Source organism: Phyllopteryx taeniolatus, chromosome 3, assembly GCF_024500385.1.
Source record: "Phyllopteryx taeniolatus isolate TA_2022b chromosome 3, UOR_Ptae_1.2, whole genome shotgun sequence".
Lineage (NCBI taxonomy): Eukaryota > Metazoa > Chordata > Actinopteri > Syngnathiformes > Syngnathidae > Phyllopteryx > Phyllopteryx taeniolatus.
This window is the reverse complement of record NC_084504.1, coordinates 28,700,058-28,720,962: the sequence shown is the minus strand read 5'-3', so window position 1 is coordinate 28,720,962 and position 20,905 is coordinate 28,700,058. Positions and strand designations below refer to the sequence as shown.

General features: G+C 44.4%; 2 protein-coding genes across 7 annotated transcripts in view; both read left to right on the top strand.

The window, feature by feature from the left end:
• The window catches only part of pnpla7b (patatin-like phospholipase domain containing 7b), a 72,959-nt gene extending 67,121 nt beyond the window's left edge, over nt 1-5,838 (top strand). For all 5 annotated transcript variants that reach the window (XM_061768297.1, XM_061768295.1, XM_061768296.1 and 2 more), the window contains one exon: nt 2,868-5,838. In XM_061768297.1, coding sequence (XP_061624281.1) covers nt 2,868-2,930 — 63 coding nt within the window. In that variant the 3' untranslated portion in view covers nt 2,931-5,838. The remainder of the gene's footprint in view (nt 1-2,867) is intronic.
• Nucleotides 5,839-9,304: 3,466 nt separating this feature from the next.
• The window catches only part of zfr (zinc finger RNA binding protein), a 50,832-nt gene continuing 39,231 nt past the window's right edge, over nt 9,305-20,905 (top strand). For both annotated transcript variants that reach the window (XR_009787852.1, XM_061768300.1), the window contains exons 1-5: nt 9,305-9,461; nt 9,604-9,685; nt 10,973-11,240; nt 14,021-14,162; nt 15,806-16,024. Coding sequence is in view for 1 of the 2 variants with exons in the window: in XM_061768300.1 (XP_061624284.1) it covers nt 9,425-9,461; nt 9,604-9,685; nt 10,973-11,240; nt 14,021-14,162; nt 15,806-16,024 (748 nt within the window). In the remaining variant the exon portion in view is untranslated. The remainder of the gene's footprint in view (nt 9,462-9,603; nt 9,686-10,972; nt 11,241-14,020; nt 14,163-15,805; nt 16,025-20,905) is intronic.

Genomic DNA, 20,905 nt, shown 5'->3' with positions numbered 1-20,905 from the left:
GGCATAAATAAAGCTTTGGCTTCAGCCTATCCTTTTTTTTTTTGCCAATAGAATTGTATTGTTTGAAATGGTTTAGATATGTTTCTGCTGTATTTTCACAGAATTGTAGTATTGTAGTATCCCTCCTTGAGCCGTCACCTTATCGTGGTGGAGGGGTTTGTGTGTCCCAATGATCCTAGGAGCTAAGTTGTCTGGGGCTACACCCCCCTGGCAGAGTCACCCATGGCAAACAGGTCCTAGGTGAGGGACCAGACAAAGTATGCCTTCAAAAAACCCAGATGATGATTAAAACAAATGGATGTAGGTTTCCCTTGCCCGGACGCGGGTCACCGGGGCCCCCCTCTGGAGCCAGGCCTTTCTTCCACTCTGGAGTTGCCCACGGTGAGAGGCGCCGAGCAGGTGTGGGTATACTTATTGCCCCCCGACTTGGCGCCTGTACGTTGGGGTTCACCCCGGTGGACGAGAGGGTAGCCTTCCTCCGCCTTCGTGTGGGGGGATGGGTCCTGACTGTTGTTTGTGCCTGTACACCAAACAGCAGTTCAGAGTACCCACCCTTTTTGGAGTCTTTGGAGGGGGTGCTGAAGAGCGCTCCCGCTGGGGACTCCATCGTTCTGCTGGGGGACTTCAATGCTCACGTGGGCAATGACAGTGAGATCTGGAAGGGCATGATTGGGAGGAACGCCCCTCCCGATCATAACCCGAGCGGTGGTCTGTTATTGGACTTCTGTGCTCATCACGGATTGTCCATAACGAACACCATGTTCAAGTATAAGGGTGTCCACACGTGCACTTGGCACCAGGACACCCTAGGTCGCAGTTCGATAATCGACTTTGTGGTCGTGTCATCGGACTTGCGGCCGCATGTCTTGGACACTCGGGTGAAGAGAGGGGCGGAGCTGTCAACTGATCACCACCTGGTGGTGAGTAGGCTCCGATCGTAGGGGAAGATGTCGGTCCGACCTTGAAGTCCCAAACGTATTGTGAGGGTCAATCCCACCTTCGGCAGAACTTCACACACGTCTCGGAGGAGGCGGGGGACATTGAGTCCGAGTGTACCATGTTCCGCGCCTCCATTGCCGAGGTGGCTGACCGGAGCTGTGGACATAAGGTAGTCGGTGCCTGTCCTGGTGGCAATCCCCGAACCCGTTGGTGGACACCAGCGGTGAGGGATGCCGTCAAGCTGCAGCTGAAGGCAACTGATGGGTACAGGCTGGCCAAGTGGAATGCAGCTTTTTTGGTGGCTGAGTCAAAAACTCGGACATGGGAAGAGTTCGGTGAGGCAATGGAGAACGACTTCCGGACGGCTTTGAGGAAATTCTGGTCCACCATCCGGTGTGTCAGGAGGGGGAAGCAGTGCACCATCAACACTGTGTATAGTGGGGATGGGGCGCTGCTGACCTCGACTCTGGATGTTGTGAATCGGTGGGGAGAATACTTCAAAGACCTCCTAAATTCCACCGACATGCCTTCCTATGAGGAAGCAGAGTCTGGGGTCTCTGAGGCGGGCTTTCCTATCTCTGGGATTGAGGTCACCAAGGTGGTTAAAAAGCTCCTCGGTGGCAGGGCCCCCGGGGGTAGATGATTCGCCTCGAGTTCCTAAAGGCTCTGGATGTTGTGGGGCTGTCCTGGTTGCCACGCCTCTGCAACATCGCGTGGACATCGGGGACAGTGCCTCTGGATTGGCAAACTGGGGTGATGGTCCTCCTTTTTAAAAAGGGGGAACGGAGGGTGTATTCCAACTATAGGGGGATCACACTCCTCAGCCTCCGTGGTAAGTTCTATTCAGATTCACGAGGAGCAGTGTGGTTTTGTGGTCCGACACAGTGGACCAGCCCTAGACCATTGGCAGGGTCCTCGAGGGTGCATGAGAGTTCGCCCAACCACTCTACATGTTTTGTGGACTTGGAGAAGGCGTTCGACCGTGTCCCTCATGGAGTCCTGGGGGGGGTGCTTCGGGAGTATGCGGTACCGAACCCCCTGATACGGCCTGTTCGGTCCCTGTACAACCTGTGTCAGAGTTTGGTCCGCATTGCCGGCAGTAAGTCGGAATCGTTTCCGGTGAGGGTTGGACTCCGCCAAGGCTGCCCGTGGTCACCGATTCTGTTCATAACTTTTCTGGACAGAATTTCTAGGCGCAGCCGCGGCGTAGAGGGGGTCCGGTTTGGTGGCCTCAGTATTGCATCTCTGCTTTTTGCAGATGATGTGGATCAGAGTAGAGCCGCTGCTCCTCCGCATTGAGAGGAGCCAGATGAGGTGGTTCGGGAATTTGATTAGAATGCCTCTTGGACGCCTCCCTGGGGAGGTGTTCCGGGCACGTCCCACAGGGAGGGGACGCCGGGGACGACCCAGGACGTGTTATGTCTCTTGGCTGGCCTGGGAACGCCTCGGGATCTCCTCGGAAGAGCTACAGGAAGTGGCTGGGGAGAGGAAAGTCTGGGCTTCCCTGCTAAAGCTACAGCCCCCGCGACCCGACCTTGGATAAGCGGAAGAAAATGGGTGGATGGATGGATGTAGTAATTTGTGGCGGTAACTCTAGGGTAGCAGCTCAAACTACATTAAGGCTATTTTCTAATTGCAATGTTCAAAACAAGAAATATTATTTTTGTATGTTTGTATTTCTGCTGTTGGTCTAGGACTGAAATGCATTAAATTATTCCAGAAAAGGTAAAGGTATATCCATCTGTGAACAGGTACTGTGAATGAAAATGCAAGTCAGAAAAATGGTAGATCTCACTAGAATGCTTCAACACTGAAAGCAGAAGAAATGTTAATTTCTGCAATAAATATACTGCTGCATAAAGAGAAAAATAGAGGAGTTCACAAACGTTGAAGCAGCGTTATTCTAAACTATTTTTCTTTCTTCCCAGGATGATGAACTCCAAGTCAGAATGCGACACAGGGTGACTCATTCACAAGAAAGTCGGCTCTAACGTTCACCAAAACGTCAAAAGTGCCCGTCAGTACTGCTGCTCATGATCCACAATACATTTTCAGGATAGCACAGTATTTCTTCAAGGAACTTCACCCCACTTTCATTACTGACACACTGATGATCTTCAAATGACCGTCCGTCTTCACTAACTGTAAGAGAATAGATTGACTGAATGGCACATTTTATGACTGCAAATGCTCCCTTGAGCACAGTTTTGATTGCGGACGGAAACTAACCAGACTCTGTTTGCTGTTATATTTTTATTTCTTTGTTCAAATGTTAGTCGACAACTATGATTTGAATTGATCATTGAACTCTTAGCATGCCATCCAGCTGTTATGGTAAGCCTGGTCGTAATACAATACTATGTATCGAGTATGATAGGGAGTGTCACTTTTTGGAAATATTTCACACATACCTCTGACTCATGAAGTGCATTTCACAGTGTTATGGAAGAAAACTATTGTGCATCTATGTTAATACCAATAGTACAGAATACCTTCAGGTACTGAAGGAGACTCTCCTCTTTTCCAATGTACCTGTATGTAAAATAGACTGTTTAGTCGGCATCTCATCAATGTTCACTCCCCTCCAAAAACATCGGAACGGTGAGGCCAATTCTTTTATTTCTGCTGCAGACTGAAAGCATTTGGGTTTGGCGTCTAAAGATGAATATGATAAGACAAGAGATCGAGAGGTTTTGTTTCTGGGTATTTCCATGGGCATCTGAGACATACACTAACTTCGCCACATTTTTGGGTGAGCAAAAGTGTTGGAAGTTGGAACACACTGTTAAAATCTTCTTTTACAATGCTTTTCCATATTTTCATCGAAGGCCACTTTCAGTTGTTTATTTTCAGGGTTCACTCCCATCAGTTGCCTCTTTTGCAGGTAAAATGAATTCTCTATAGGGGTTAAGTCTGGAGCCTGACTTGGCCCATCTATGTTTCTTTACACTTCTGTGTTAATTTTGCTGCTGCTATCATGTTGTTCATTGATCAAGATGAGTGAGCCAGTCCCAGAAGAAGCTATATGAGTTACCTGAGTTTCACAGATAAGCTTGTTTAATGTTATAAACTTGTTTCAGAATCAGAATCATCTTTATTTGCCAAGTATGTCCAAAACACACAAGGAATTTGTCTCCGGTAGTTGGAGCCGCTCTAGTACAACAGACAGTCAATTTACAGAACACTTTGGAGACAGAGACATTGACAAAAAACAATTGTGCAAAAAGATGCAGAGTCCTCTAGCACTTAGAGCAGTTTGAATGACTAATATTGCAATAGACCGGTGCAATGACCAGTGTGCAAGGGGCGCTGAGACTTCAAGGAGTGTATGCGGTTTAAAGTGACGAGTAGTGCGATAATCTGGGACAATGTTGGTTGTGCAAATGTTACAGATACTCCTCAAACAGTGTGCAATGGAGCAGATACTACTCTGGCATGAGTGGCCAGTATATGCAAATAGTGCAGCAAGGCGAGACAACTACAGTGAGTGCACGAGTAATACATAATTGGCCCCACAGAAATGTGACAACGAACTCAAGTCAAAAAAATTGCCAGCTTGTTGTAATGGAATTATAGGTTAGGTGTTTAAGAAGTTGATCGCAAGAGGGAAGAACCTGTTGGAATGTCTACTAGTTCTAGTTTGCATTGATCGGTAGCGCCTACCTGAGGGAAGGAGCTGGAAGAGCTGGTGACCGGGGTGCGGAGGGTCCGAGAGGATTTTGCACGCCCTTGTCTTAGTTCTGGCAGCGTGCAAGTCCTCAATGGTGGGTAGGGGGGTACCGACAATCCTTTCAGCAGTTTTGATTGTCCGTTGCAGTCGGACTTTGTCCTTTTTTGTAGCAGCACCAAACCAGACTGTGATGGAAGAACACAGGACTGATTCGACTACCGCTGTGTAGAACTGTCTCAGCAGCTCCGGTGGCAGGCCGTGCTTTCTCAGAAGCCGCAGGAAGTAGCTCCTCTGCTGGGCCTTTTTGAGGACGGAGTCTATGTTAGTCGCCCACTTCAGGTCCTGAGAGATTGTAATTCCCAGGAACTTGAAGGTCTCGACGGTTGACACAAGGCGGCTGGACAACGTGAGGGGCAGCTGTGGCGAAGGATGCCTCCTGAAGTCCACGATCATCTCTACAGTCTTGAGCGTGTTCAGCTCCAGGTTGTGTCGGCCGCACCACAGCTCCAGCCGCTCCACTTCCTGTCGATATGCAGACTCGTCACCGTCCTTGATGAGGCCGATGACAGTGGTGTCATCTGCAAACTTCAGGAGTTTGACAGTCGGGTTCGCTGAGGTGCAGTCGTTCGTGTAGAGAGAGAAGAGCAGCGGAGAGAGGACACAACTCTAATGCTAATGTGCAATATGTTGTAATATTGCTAATGAGTAGATGTTCACTCCTGCCTTCTGGAGGTTGTTGTAATGTTGCTAGCAGTTGTTTTAGGGTCCGCTCCCAAAATGTTTCTGTTGCAAACTGCTGTTGTTTTTCTTTGTCTACCCATTAGATGTGTTATTTGCACCAGTGGATGCTTTTTTTTTAGGGCTTTCCAAATGCTTTTATTAGCAATGACCAATGTTTTTGCAATGGCTCTGATTGATTTTCCATCGTTCCCTTTCACAATTCCTTGTTTTCCACCTATAGACAATGCTGGTTTTCCTGCTGGTTACACCTCCAACTAGTAAAAATGTAGTCTTCACTGGCAGAACTCAACTCAGAAACTAAGCATGGAGATATTTAGCACTACTTATTGTTTTAAAAAATTACATGTAATTGGGCTCACCTTGCCAAAAAACACCTGACTATCACATGTTCCAATTCTTTTGCTCACAAAAAAAAAAGTACAATCTTCTTGTGTTGTGTATCAGATCCAGATGTGAATACTGTATTTGGAAATAAAAGCTGAAATGTTGATCTGTTGTCTCATATTCATCTTTCTATTAGCCTCATTCGTCAAACACTTTTGGAGCAGAGTGTATTTCTTACTTGAACTCTAACATACTGTATATGAAGGTCATTTCAACGGCAATGATTTTTGTTTTCTAACTCAGATATTTTTCAATGCAAATATGTTTGTTAGCACAATTAAGTATCATCAATATTGCATTATGTCGTCAGCGTAAGTAATGTAGAGCTGCATCAGTAGAAAGGCAGTAGCTTAATTAATGTATTTCCTATAGACGACGTCTACTATTTCAAGTTCACGAGTGTTAACATTACATTCAAATGTGCTACGATTTTTGAGGGCTTGTACTACACAGGATGCTGTAGAATACGAATCCATTATTTGATAGACTTTAGAGTACTGGCACCACAGTATTGTATTTTACAGAAATGTTTTATTTAACCTGTGGAGTTGGATAAAATTGAAAAGTCTGGAATTTAATTATGCCAGGACTGTAGCAGCAATGTTTCATATTCTTCATGTAAAATATGTTGGTCATTCAAAAAAATAAGTAATAATAAAATACAAACAACTGCGATTGGCTGGCAACCAGTCCAGGGTGTACCCCGCCTCCAGCCCGTTGATAGCTGGGATAGGCTCCAGCACGCCCGCGACCCGCGTGAGGAGAAGCGGTACGGAAATTGAATGTATGAATGAAAATATTAAATGCAAATGTATTCTGATAAAGTCATTAGAATTGTCGCTAGTACCTTTTGGGAATACAAAATACTGGCTCAATGGCTCAAACGTCGCAAAAAAAAAATAAAAAAACAGCTTGTAATTTACATTTCATGTGCCGGACTTGTTTGTATTTTCCATCCATCCATTTTCCGAGCCGCTTCTCCTCACTAGGGTCGCGGGCGTGCTGGACCCTATCCCAGCTGATTCTGGGCAAGAGGCGGGGTACACCCTGAACTGGTCGCCAGCCAAACGCAGGGCACATAGAAACAAACAACCATTCGCACTCACATTCGTCATAATCGTTAATCATTATTTAAGTACAATTCATCAGTTCATTTTCCTATATTTAAGCACAGAACTAGGGCTTCACGTTTATGGTCAAAATAATAATCACGATTAGTTTGATCAACGTAATCGTGATTATTAATCACGATTATTCCTTGTGTTAGGGAAAAATTCCATCAAACAATATGTAACACTGTCCAGTCCAAAAATGATTCTTAAAATAAGAATAAATGAAAGAGAATAATTTTTAAAAATTAATGTTAACCTTTGGGTTCCTCCCACAACCTCAACTAAAAACCTTTTTGGTTAACTGAAAGGACTGCATTACCCATAGGCGAGAATGTTAGTGTGGATGTTTTGTTTTGTTTTTTTTGGTCTATGTGTCGTGCAATTGACTTGAGAGTCGTGACCACTACAGGGTAAACATTGCAATGTCATAAAACAACTCTGATTTCACCTTAAACGCCTGGCTGGGGAAAAAAAAAAAAGTAGTGAAATAAGAAGTTCGGCAGTAACTAATTACATGGAACGAGATTTTGTAATTTAATTCCAAAATTGATGTAATTGAAATCTTTACATTACAGGTGGAAGATGTTTAGTTAAATTAGAGTTGCTTTTGGAAATTTCCATGATTACAATTTTAGTTACATTTGAAAAATGTACCTAAAAAAAAATGCATCAACTTTTTTCATATCACTTCCTCCTTCTAAAGCGGACGCATGTGATTGGCTGTTTCTGGTTATGTGCTATATAGTATGAAACGTCCTATTTTTCCAAATGTAACCTCAAAGCCTGCGATTGACTGGCACCCAGTCCAGAGTGTACCCCGCCTCTGCCGAGATTACCTCCAGACCTGTTCAATCAAGACATCATGTAAACAGAATCTGTCCTGACAAAATCAAGTCAGACAAAAGATCTAAAAAAGCCAAAACAACATGACACGATACAAAGAAATTCCACAACAGTCGAGAAATAAAGGAATTGACATCTATCAGTCTGGAAAGGGCGACAAAAGCCATTTGTAAAGCTTTAGGATTCCAGCGAACCATAGGGAGAGCCATTAACTCAAATGGAGAAGTTATGGAACAGTGGTGAACCCTCCCAGGAGTGGGCGGCCTCCAAAGATTTCCCCAAGAGAACAGCAATGACTCATCCAGGAGGCCACAAAGGAACTCAGGACAACTTCTAAAGAACTGCAGGCCTCCCTTTGCCTCAGTTAAGGTCACAGTTCATGACACAACAAGAAGGAAGAGACTAACAAAAATGGCATCCATGGCAGAGTTTGTAGTATATTTTAATAGTAACACAATCAGAGTTCCTTTGGAAGCACAGGTGCAAGAAATTAACCACAAGTTCCAAGGCGAAAAACACTGCTGACCAAAAACAACATCAAGGCTGGTCTTACTTTTGGGAGAGAAAAAAACAAAAACATCTGAATGTTTCCCTAGACTTTTGGGAGAATATTATATGGACTGACGAGATGAAAGTTGAGCTTTTTGGAAGGGGGTGTGTCTCGTTACATCTGGCATAAATGTAGCACAACATTTCAGAAAAAGAACATCATACCAACAAACAGTCAAACATGCTGGTGGTAGTGTGATGGTCTTGGGCTGTTTTGCTCCTTCTCCTCAAGGGACTCCTGGACAACTTGCTGTTATTGACGAATTCAATGAATTCCGAAAATCCTGAAGGAGGTTGTTCAGCCATCAGTTTGTGACCTCAAGCTGAAGCGCCCTTGGATTCTCTGCAGCAGGATAATGATCACGGCTTGATGAAGCCAACAGAACCACATCGTCTGCAAAAAGCAGCAGCAGATAATTGTTTTTTTTCCTTCATAAATGAAATCACCATTGAAAAACAACATTTTAAGTTGTATTTGTCTGATAATTACATTTGTTTGATGATCCTAAACATTAAAGTGGGGAAACTGCAAAAATACAAGAATTTGAGAGGGGGGGGGGGCAATTATTTTTCAGGGTACTGTATGTATTCATATTTCATCATGTTTTGTTATCAGTTCATGATTTGTGTAAAGAACAAATATGTGGTTAATTCCAAAATAATGATTTATGGTTTTAATCCACTTTTGAGAGGAAACATCCAGGATACCTGTTGATGCATTTATTCAAAATTAAGAAAAGTAATCAAATGAAATGAGTTTCATTACTTGAGGTAGATGTTACGCTGTTATAAATAAATAAGTTCCCACACTCTTTTCTAAATTTCTGCAAGCAGACAATATAGTACATGCAAACAGGAAAATATGTGAGCTTGCTGACAGGGTGGACAAGGACAACGTGGTTGGCTAATGTTACCGTTGAATAAGCACACGGTGGACCTCCGCGACATTATTCAGTTTGCAAACTGATTGTATACTGTTTAACAAATATACTTTGAATTAAGAGTGAGTCTGGTGAGGACAACAAGGCGCTGGAAAGAAGCTCAACGCGTCCCTGAACGTGGCGTACACTTCGTCCGTCGACGTCTGCGTTTCGCTTTCGCGCAGGCGCTAAAACGCCATTTCCGGGTCCGACATGTAATACAAATACGCTGACCTCCTCGATCGTCGATAGAACATACGAAACCAATGATTCCCATATGTCCTGTTGTATCCTTCACCTATGGTAAGTGTCGTTAAAGCGTCGCCGTTTGCGATTTACAAAGCTGCGGGTACACTTTCCAAATAATAAGCCCCGTTTTTCCCTTTGTCGTTGGAGCTTGCTGCTAAGAGTTAGCTTAGCGTAACCCCGTATGTGTCCTCCGCAGTGCCCAGCCGGCTTGGTGAAGATGCCAAAATGGCTACCGGCAATTACTTTGGATTCACTCATGGCGCTGCCGCACAGTATAGGTAAGGCAGCTCGCACTTCTGACCGAGGAGGTCCTCGCCCATTGTATGTGTCGACACTGTGGAATGCGTTCCACTTCTGCCATTGTTCATGCGGGGCGGGGGGGGGGGGGGGAAGTCGACCGTATCCCAATGTGAGCAGGCATTCCGAGCAATGACTCCAGTGCAGCCTGGAAGAGCGGCGAAGATTCTTTGCCCCCCCTGCAGCTTGTGACAATTAACATTTGCCTATTGGGCACAATTAGGGCTGCGACTAGCGATGACTGTATTCATCGAGTAATCTGTCCATTATTTGTGCGTTTAATTGGTCAAGCAGATAAGAAAAACACCTTTTTTATTATTATTTCTATCCCTTGGTTTGGTCTGTAACATGTAAAAAAATAAATAAATAAATAAATAGGCAAAACATTTCTGCCAAAGTGAAAGCAAATGTTTGCTAATGCCTTATTTTGAATAAACTACTTATTTTGAATAAACTACTAATAATACAGTCCGTGTTGGGAAAGTTCATTTTTGATGCGAATTAGTTCAAAGTTCACTGTTCTAAAAAAAGGAAGTAGTTCAGTTCAAAGTACGTAATTTTCCCCAAATGGCTGCCCCCGCACCCCCCCACAAAAAGCTCAGTTTCGCTGGAACCCATCAGCTGATTTTAAAAATTCTTGATGCGTTGTACTGCGGTTAAAGTGGCCATTCCAACCAGACTTTTTTGACAGACTTTCATTTTGGGGATATCTTGTCACGTTGTGACTCTGTTGTGAGTACATCACTACCACTTATGTAATATTGCTTAATTGTGGTTTAGTTTTTTTTTTTTTAATTAACAATACCAAATAGTAATCAGTAATAAAAATAATGAGGTAATAAGCAGTAATCATAAACAAAGATTTAGCAGTAAACTTTGATGCAAAATACATTTTTATCTGATGAATCGAATAATTGATAGAATAATCTAGCCAGCCATCCATTTTCTGTATCGCTTATAATCGATTCTAAAAAAATATTTGATAGGGACAGCCCTAGTGGGCCACTTACTATTTGTAGGGGATAGGGATTGAGCTTGAAGGAGCTCTTTAGGGATGAGAAACCTGTGTGTACAGTGCTGCCTACTAGGGGCAAACATTATAAGGGAAACAATCTAGCAACTTGTGGGGGACTTTTGAGTAGCTTTTGTACAGTGAGCCACCGCCTACCCGCGCTTCGCTATTCACAAATTCACCTATTCACGGTTTTCTATGGAAAATATTCTTAGCTATCCCCTGAAAAACTTTTTTTTCTTTTTTCTCCTGCCAGTCAGCAGCCAGCTGCCGGGGTTGCATACACCCATCCCACCACAGTGGCCAGTTATACAGTTCATCAAGCACCTGTGGCAGCTCACACTGTGGCAGCGGCCTATGCTCCCACAGCGGCCACCGTAGCCGTTGCTCGGCCCGCGCCCGTCGCAGTGGCTGCTGCTGCTACTGCTGCAGCATATGGGGGGTACCAGCCTGACTATGGCTATACCCAGCGGCAGCCTGAAGTCCCTCCACCACCACCACCGGTCACCTCACAGAACTACCAGGTACACCACTTGAATTTACGGTCATGTATGTTGTCATTAACTACGCCGGAGTACAATAAGATTCAAAATAGCCCAGTCTCGGTGCAGCTGTAGTCTCTGAGAGTGGGGTCATCCAAATCCACATACTTGTTTTTTTTTTTAATGCTAAATTTATTTTTATTGTTACTACAAAATTGGATACACTTCTTTTTTTTATTTTATTATTATTATTTTTTTTTAAAAACACACTGGAGTGCATCCTTAGCTACTACACATACCCGGATAGACCGCGGTTTGGTCTTTGGTAAACTAAGGAAATTTTTAAAGTCTCTGAGAGTGGGGTCATCCAAATCCACATACTTGTTTTTTTTTTTAATGCTAAATTAATTTTTATTGTTACTACAAAATTGGATACACTTCTTTTTTTTATTTTATTATTATTATTTTTTTTTAAAAACACACTGGAGTGCATCCTTAGCTACTACACATACCCGGATAGACCGCGGTTTGGTCTTTGGTAAACTAAGGAAATTTTTTGATGCCCAGCTGGCAGCAGCAAGTGACAGTTGTTCATTACTTGTGGGATGGTGACCACCAAAACTGCAGTTTTCCGTTCACATGTCTGTATTTTGTTAGTCCATGTCAAATTAATACCAGTAAACAAACAGCAGTCATAGTCTAATACTGTGCCTCGTTACCCTAATGGAACTCACCCAACCCAAAAAAATTTTGAGTGAATGCAAAGACCATCAACAAGAAGTACAGTAGTGTTTGAGAGGCTACTTTCAAATCTTGTTAGCAGTTTGAAAACTGCAAACTCTCCCTTTTAATTAAGAATACACAGACTATGGACAAATTACTTGCAGTACTCTAATATGCAAAATCTTTTATGGGCTTTCTATTAGGGTAACAGAACTGCATTGTCCGTATTTCCACGTATTGTCACAGTCTCTTGTTGCTTCCGTCACTTTTGGGAGATTTGTTCACCACCGACTGCAGTGATATCAACACCAAATTGGTCTATTAAAGAAATGATATTGACCCAAACTAGGCATGTCCCGATTTGCGCATGTGATCGGAAATTGGGGTTGATCATGTGATTTTCAGTTGATCGAGATCGGATGAAAAAGATCGGTTGTATTCATTTTCTGACAAATATTCCAGGAGTACAAAGATCTTGCCAAATGGAACAATAATAGCTTCATTTTATATTAAAAAATGTAACTTTTCGGGCAAATTTTTAGTATCGCTATCGTATAAGTGACTGAAAGAGAGACAGGCTGTATGTGCGTGCATGATACGTGCACACACACACACACACAGTCTCTGCCCTCCCTGATCGTGCTTTAAACTATTTGACACCCGAGGTGTAGTTTAATGTAAAACTAAAGGCGCAACAGCGAATTACACACATTGTATATTTAAATACAAGACACACATGATGCATCCATCCATCCATCCATTTTCTACCGTTTATCCGAGGTCGGGTCGCCGGGGCAGTAGCTTTAGCAGAGACGCCCAGACTTCCCTCTCCCCATCCACTTCATCCAGCTCTTCCGGGGGGATCCCGAGGCGTTCCCAGGCCAGCCGAAGGATCTAGTCTCTCCAGCGTGTCCTGGGTCGTCCCCGGGTCTCCTCTTGGTGAGACGTGCCCGGAACACCTCACCAGGGAGGCGTCCGGGAAGCATCCGAATCAGATGCCCCAGCCACCTCATCTGGCTCCTCCTCGATGTGGAGGAGCAGCGGCTCTACTCTGAGATCCTCCCGGATGACCGAGCTTCTCACCCTATCTCTAAGGGAGAGCCCGGACACCCTGCGGAGGAAACTCATTTCGGCCGCTTGTATTCTGGATCTCGTTCTTTAGGTCACGACCCACAGCTCGTGACCATAGGTGAGGGTAGGAACGTAGATTGACCGGTAAATTGAGCGCTTCGCCTTTCGGCTTAGCTCCTTCTTCACCACAACGGATCGATACAAAGTCCGCATCACTGCAGACGCTGCACCAATCCGCCTGTCGATCTCCCGTTCCATTCTTCCCTCACTCGTGTACAAGACCCCAAGATACTTAAACTCCTCCACTTGGGGCAGGATCTCATCCCCGATCCGGAGAGGGTACGCCACCCTTTTCTGACTGAGGACCACGGTCTCAGATTTGTAGGTGCTGATTCTCATCAGTTGCGAACTGCTCCAGTGAGAGTTGGAGGTCACGGCTTGATGAACCCAACAGAACCACATCATCTGGAAAAAGCAGAGATGCAATACTCAGGGCACCAAACCGGACCCCCTCTACGCCTCGGCTGCGCCTAGAAATTCTGTCCATAAAAGTTATGAACAGAATCGGTGACAAAAGGCAAACAAATGTTTTCCTGTTTAATTAATTTAACCAAAGTTATTTATTTCCTTTAATTTTTGTAAAATATTATTTTTATTTATTATTTTATGTATCGGATTGGGATTCGGTACCGGCAGATACTTAAAATCAAAGACTCGGACTCGGGTGCAAAAAAATGTGATCGGGACATCCCTGAACCAAATCAAATCCTAGAATAAAAACTAAAAGACAAACAAAATCACCAACACAATAAGTTGCAACATGTCTTGATGTTTTGGATGTTTTGAAACTTGACTTTTAGAAAATAGAACAGCTGCCTCAATGTTAATATTAAGATATGGCCCATCATTTCTGGTGTTCAGGCTTAATATTTCTGGTGAGAATGCACCGCATTGTGTGGACATTTGTATTGATGTTAAAGGAACTAGAAAAGCAAGAATATGACTGAAAAAATGTGTTGTATTTTCAGGACTCCTACTCCTATGTCCGGTCCACAGCTTCTGGTGTAGGATATGACAGCAAGCAGTACTACCAGCAGCCAACTGCCACTGCAGTGGTTGCGGCTGCTGCTCAGCCGCAACCTACTGTCGCCGATTCCTACTATCAAACAGGTATAACGAATCGGTTTCTGAATAATTACTGTAATTTCTCGTTTATAATGCGCAATTTGTGCATATACTACTTTATATAAGTATTGGGCGTCCATGTTAAAGCTACTGCCCCCGCGACCTGACCTCGGACAAGCGGAAGAAAATGGATGGATGGATGGATGTTTCAATTTGTCATTCAAAAAATATTTGTACCATAGGCCACAAACTTTTCAATCACCCCTCGTATGTTTAAATAATGAGGCTGTGATGGCTAACGCTGCAGTGTCAAAACTAAACACTAGGGTGCGTCACAGTATTAAACATGTTATTTAAGAGTATGTAAGCCTTCGTATTCATAATAAAACTGTTCAGAGTTCATCAGGACATCTACCGGTAATTAAAAGAGGATGACCATTAACATTGTATGTCAAATCTCAATGGATAGAAAGTCATGGGTAGACTTGACTTGATTTTGGTGGTCAACTTTGAGGGTGCGTATTTTACTCAAAAGCGTAATATACACAAGGAACTTACAGTGCTGTGAAAAAGTATTGGCGCACTTCCCAAATTCTTTTGCAGTTTCCCTAGTTTAATTTTTAAGATCATCAAACAAATGTAAATATCAGACAAATATAACTCAACTTAAAATGCTGGTTTTAAATGGTGATTTGATTTATTAAGGGGGAAAAAAAAAAAGTGACTTGGCCTGTGTGAAAAAGTAATTACCCACCCTTGTTAAATCACGTATTACTATTACCGTATTAAAAGGCGCAGTCTCGGTTACGGGGTCTATTTCTGTACTTAACACACACATAAGGCGCACCGTATTATTGGGCGCAGGCATGGTAAAACATGCGGTAGCTTAACACATACGGTAGCATGCAGGCAGGCTAAAACAATGTTTTTAAAGAGGCAGCGGGAGCACAACTGAGTTCGGTTGTACTTTATTGAAGTATTTAACAATGTATTCACGTTATTTTTTTGATCAATCGTCATCCACAAATCGATCAAAGTCCTCATCTTCTGTATCCGAAATGAACAGCTGGGCGAGTTCTCCAACAAACACGCCGGGTTCCCTCTCGTCATTGTCGGAGTCAGTCTCGTTGCCGTGCGGCTCCTCGGAAATGATGCCGGCTTTTACGAAAGCTCGAACAACAGTGCAAGCAGACACGTTAGCCCGAGCATCCTCAATCCATTCACAAATTGTGGCGTAACTCGCCCGGCGCTGCCTCCTAGTCTTAGTAAAGCTGTGTTCGCCATCTGTCATCCATGGCTCCCATGCCGCTCGCAACTTCACTTTGAACGCCCTGTTTATACCGATGTCCAGCGGTTGGAGTTTCTTCGTCAAGCCTCCCGGAATGATGGCAAGCTCCGAGTTATTGCACTCAGTCGCATGGTGACTGTAGACACTGCAAAAAATGTAAGAATTTGAGAGTATTGAGAAAAAGTACTGTAAGTTATAATTTAAATAGTTTTCTGAGAAATTTAAATACTTAGCTGTGATTTTATTTATTTATTTATTTTTTTTCCACTCTCCTTGAAAAATTGTAAGCTGGTAACCCAAAGTTGTAATGCTTTTCCCCGGGCCTAATGACTACAATGTGCATAGTTTTTCAGTTGTCATTATAATCAGACCTATGAATATCTCCTTTTTTGTTCACCAGCCCCCAAACCAGGGTATAGTCAGGGGGTAACATCATACACCCAGACCCAGCAGACTCGTCAAGTGACTGTGATAAAGCCAGCTGCACCCAGTCCTGCTACATCCTCTTTTTCCATCTACCCTGTGACCTCCACGGTCCAGCCTGTGGCTGCTGCAGCTTCTGTGGTCCCATCATATTCCCAGAGTCCCACTTACAGCACAAATGCTGTCACCTACTCTGGTATGTGTCCATCTCTGCGAAGTATGGTGGTGGTTTGCCTGTGGTCAACATACAATCGTTAATAGTGGGTGTTTGTTATGTCACATCAAAACAAGGTATCTGCTTGCAGATGGTAGCAACTCTGCTCAGAGTGGCATTTTGTCCCTTGTACTGTTTATCCTTAATACACTAGGGATGTAACAATATTCATGATATTGTGATATCGCAAAATTAAAAGCGCCTCTATTGTCGTGATCTTGTCTCAGTATAAAATAAGGAGCCTTTAAAATTTAGTTTTGGCTGGCGAAACAAAGCCACGCCACTTTGCCAGGTTGCTCGTGCGCTTCACTTCCTCATTTGAGTGTAAACGCACCCGATTGGTAGTGTAACCCATGTGACCATTTGTGTACATCACAAGAAATATACTGATTGACTGACTGGCCCATGTGACCGAAAGGCTGCGTTGGGAGGAATGCAGAAGCATTGCAACTTGCTATGGCATACTACTACCACTGTGAATTGACAAAATAAACCAATAAAGGCAACAACAACAAAAAAAACACTCCAGACATCACCCCTCCTTTTGATAAAGTGACACATGATCCCACCCATGCTCACTTAAGCAAAATACAAAATACAAAAAAAAAAAACATTCTCGACAACCAAAAAGTGGTTAATATTGGACAGAACTTGGCTCAAAACAAAAGTGTAATTAACAGCTTGCACACCATGTACTCAGTCGGTTGACCTTGAGGTCAAAATCTCCACATGACACGATCAGCCCAGTTTTGGGAAATATGGGCAGTTTAGGTTCAGTTTGAATCGGCGGACAGTTCCTGCTTAACCCTATATATATATCACATTTGCTGGTAGCGCAATAGGTGGGATTTGACTTGGGAAATGTCAAGAAAGCGTAAAAGAACATTGCGCATGAAGTTTAATTCGAAAGAAGGATGCAATGCAAAGCACATAGGCGTGTTGTGAAAAATCCGTGTTCGTTGACAGATTCAAACAAAAAAGGTGCCCAATAAGTCGTGCGCCGACAGATAAACAAAAAGGCTTAGATCCTGCTAATCGCACTGAAGTTTGTTCCGCCAGAGAAATGTGTCGTGATTTGGTTAGAACAGACAACACAACACACACAGCTGCACAGTCATGACTTGGAGAGGAAGGAGAAAAAGAGGAGGGAAAAAAATATTGCCTATATTTAACTGAGTGCCTTGTTTTAGAAAAAAATAAAAAATAAATAGAAAATCTGAAGACCTTCTCAGAATGTCGTAATGAAATGCAGTTTGCAGCATTAACATTCCTTTTAAGGATTAAATATCTGTTTGTTGAAATTGTTAAAATTGTACTATATTTAACTTTGACTGCACCCTGATAATTATTACAATCTAATAACTTAATCATGATTATTTTGCCTGAACATTGAGTTGCACTATTCTAGGATTTTGAGCAGCCTCCTTTTCTCATTCCTCCTCCGAATGGAAACTGTCTGTTATCAGTAGGCTCCTACCACTTCATAAAAACAAAACAAAACTCTTGCGCTACAATATCACAGCATCATACCAATCAATCACCAATGATCTAAAAAACATTTTCCCATAGTTTATTTTCCCCTGCAGCAGCAGCTCACAACGTATTACATAAGTAATAACACACACACACAGATCCATGCAGTCCGTCACGTCTTTCCGTAATGGCGGCGCCTGCGCACGTAGTGGCTTCTCTCTGTCCTGACCGAATGGTGTTTTCGTGTCTTTCGTCTTATATGTCATTGTTTTAGCCCGTCTTCGTCAAGTCTACATGTCCCAAGGCGCAGATACAGTCGTAGGTTTCTGCTCAACACAGACAGAACGACTTTTATGGAGTTATAAACCGAGGAGCTCCGTGACTGCGGTCTGCTCCGGGTGCCTACAACAACTCCGGCCCCCACTCCTGCATCGCGCCCACAGTGGAAGGAGGAAGCAGAAGTGGACCAAGTGTGGAGTTATCTGAGTAAGGCTAGCGGCTAAACCACACAAGCCGGCAATTCCCACCATCGTGTTAGCCAACGTACGCTCTCTGGACAACAAGCTGGATTACATTCGACTACGCCGCTCTACCCCTAACACTGAGAGAGTGCTGTGTTTTTGTGTTTATGTAAACATAGCTTAACAGCAGCGTTTTGTACAGTCCCATTCAGCTCGACTGGCAAGCATGATACCGAGCGGACAGAGCTCTCGTCGAGGGAGGTAAGACCCGCGGCGGTGGGCTCTGTGTTTACATCGTTGGCTAGTGCCCGGACGCTGTCTTGTTCAGTCATCACTCCTCACCACTACAGAAGTTTATGGTTCTGACGTGCCGGCCATTTATTTACCGAGGGAATTTACTGCAATACTGCTTGTGGCTGTTTACATTCCTCCCAGCTCCAATAACAACAACAGGAGTGAGGTACTGAGTGAACTATACCATCACATCAGTGAGCAGCAGACAGCCCACCCAGATGCTTTCCTCATCCTGGCTGGGGATTTCAACCATCCTGACCTCAAGACTGCGTTTACAAAACTTTACTCATCATTAACTTTCCAACATGGGGAAATAACACTCTGGACAATGTTTTTACCCCCATGAAAGGAGCCTACAAGACCCTTCCCCACCTCCGTGCCTCAGAAACCTCATTGTAATGCTAATGCCAGTTTACAGACCACTGGTTAAAGTCACCCTACCGGTTAGGAAACGGGTACGAGTATGGCCAGAAAGGTCTCTCGAGGCACTTCAATACTGTTTTGCCACCATAGACTGGGCCATGTTCAAGCAGGCTGCCACCTATAACTCCATCACTGACCTTCAGGTGTACACAGAGACTGTTACCGCCTACATTAGCAAGTGCATGGATGATGTCACCACCACTAAGTCCATCACTGTTCGTGCTAATCAGAACCCATGGCTGACAGCAGAGGTCTACAGACTACTGAAGGCGACGCTGTTTTTAGATCTGGGGATGAGGAGGGCCTGATGAGGAGAGCTAAGCCCAATCTGTCCCTTGGCGTCATGGAGGCCAAGAGGGAGTACTCGAGGAGGATCGCCCACCGCTTCAGTGACACCAGGAGTCTGTGGCGAGGTACTCAGACCTTTACACCACAGACCTGTGACAGCTCCACCTCCCTGCTGAATGAGCTAAACAGCTTCTTTGCTCACTTTGAGGCACAGAACAGCACACCTGCAGTCTCCATCCCCTCCTGCTGACCAGGTGCCTACACTGACCCGGGACAGCGTGAGAAGATCCCTCGGCAGGATCAACGCACGGAAAGCCCAAGGCCCAGATAACATACCTGGTTGTGTTCTGAGGGACTGTGCAGGTGAACTCACAGATGTCTTCATGGACATCTTCAACACCTCTTTGAGTCAGGCTGTTGTCACTACGTGCTTCAAAGCCACCACTGTCATCCCAGTCCCAAAGAAGTCGTCGTCCTCCTGCTTCAATGACTACCGTCGGGTAGCGCTCGCTCCCATCCTGATGAAGTGCTTCAAGCGGCTAGTCACATTAAGGCCCTCCCTCCGCACCTCCTTGGACCTCTTCCAGTTTGTATATGGGTCCAACCTGTCAACCGATGATGCTATCTCTACCGCCCTCCACGCTGCCCTCACACACCTGGACTCTAAGGAGTCATGTTAGAATGCTGTTCATAGAGCATCCAGCACCATCACCCTGAACACGGGGGCTCCTCAAGGATGTGTGTTGAGCCCCCACCTCTTCACCCAGTTGACTTATGACTTCACACCGATACACAGCTCCAACCTCTTCATCAAATTTGCTGACAACACAACTGTGGGAGCAACGGGGACAAGACAGACTACAGGAGTGAGGTGAGCCACCTGGCCGGGTGGTGCGTGGAAATCAATCTCTCCCTGAACGTGGACAAAACCAAGGAGATTGTTGTGGACTTCAGGAGAGTGCACTCCCAGCATGCTCCCCTGAACATCAACGGTGGAGAGAGTGTGCAGCACCAAGTTCCTGGGAGTGCACGTCCCTGAAGACCTCTCCTGGACCAGCAACATCTCATCACTGGCCTATAAAGCTCACCAGCGTCTCTACTTCCTGCACAAGCTGAAAAGAGCCCCAACTCCCATCATGTGCTCGTTCTACAGAGGGACCATAAAGAGCATCCTTACCAGCTGCATCACTGTGTGGTACGGAGGCTGCATCGCATCCTGCCGCAAGAATCAATCACATAATTAGGGAAACTGGACCCTTGCTCTCCTCCCTACAGGTTATTTAAAGCACCCACCTCACCCACCAAGCAGTCCTCATAGTAGGGGATGTCACCCATCCATCTCACAGCCTCTTCAGTCTGCTGCCATCAGGGAGGAGTGCGTGCCAGGACCAGGTGACTTAAAGACAGTTTTATTCATCAGGATGTCAGGAGCCTGAACTCTCTGCCCGCTCTGCCTCCTCTACCTCTCTTGTCCTCTGAACTCTGAACCTCCCCGCACACACACACGGACACCTCCCCACACTGCCTTCTAATTTGTAAATGTCTTGGTACTCAGACTTATACCATAGTTTTATGTAGCTTCTTTATACTGATGTTTATTATTTATACTCTTTGTACCACCGGGGGCCCTTAAGTACCATAATTTCAAGCCTCTGTATGTGCTACGCATATTGTAGAATTGACAATAAAAGTACCTTGTACAGTATCCACAGCGGACAACAGATCTTCCTGTAATCAATCAAACAATGCACTTTCACCAAACACTTGGCCAAGATTCCACAATTCGTCTCTCAAACACCACACGCATAGATACACACACCAACACAACAGTAATCAGCAGACCTCACAGTCACTCACACCAAATCGCTTTCGTCCATAGATTGAACACACGTCAGTCAGATTGTCTTGTCTTCAGTCTCAAATA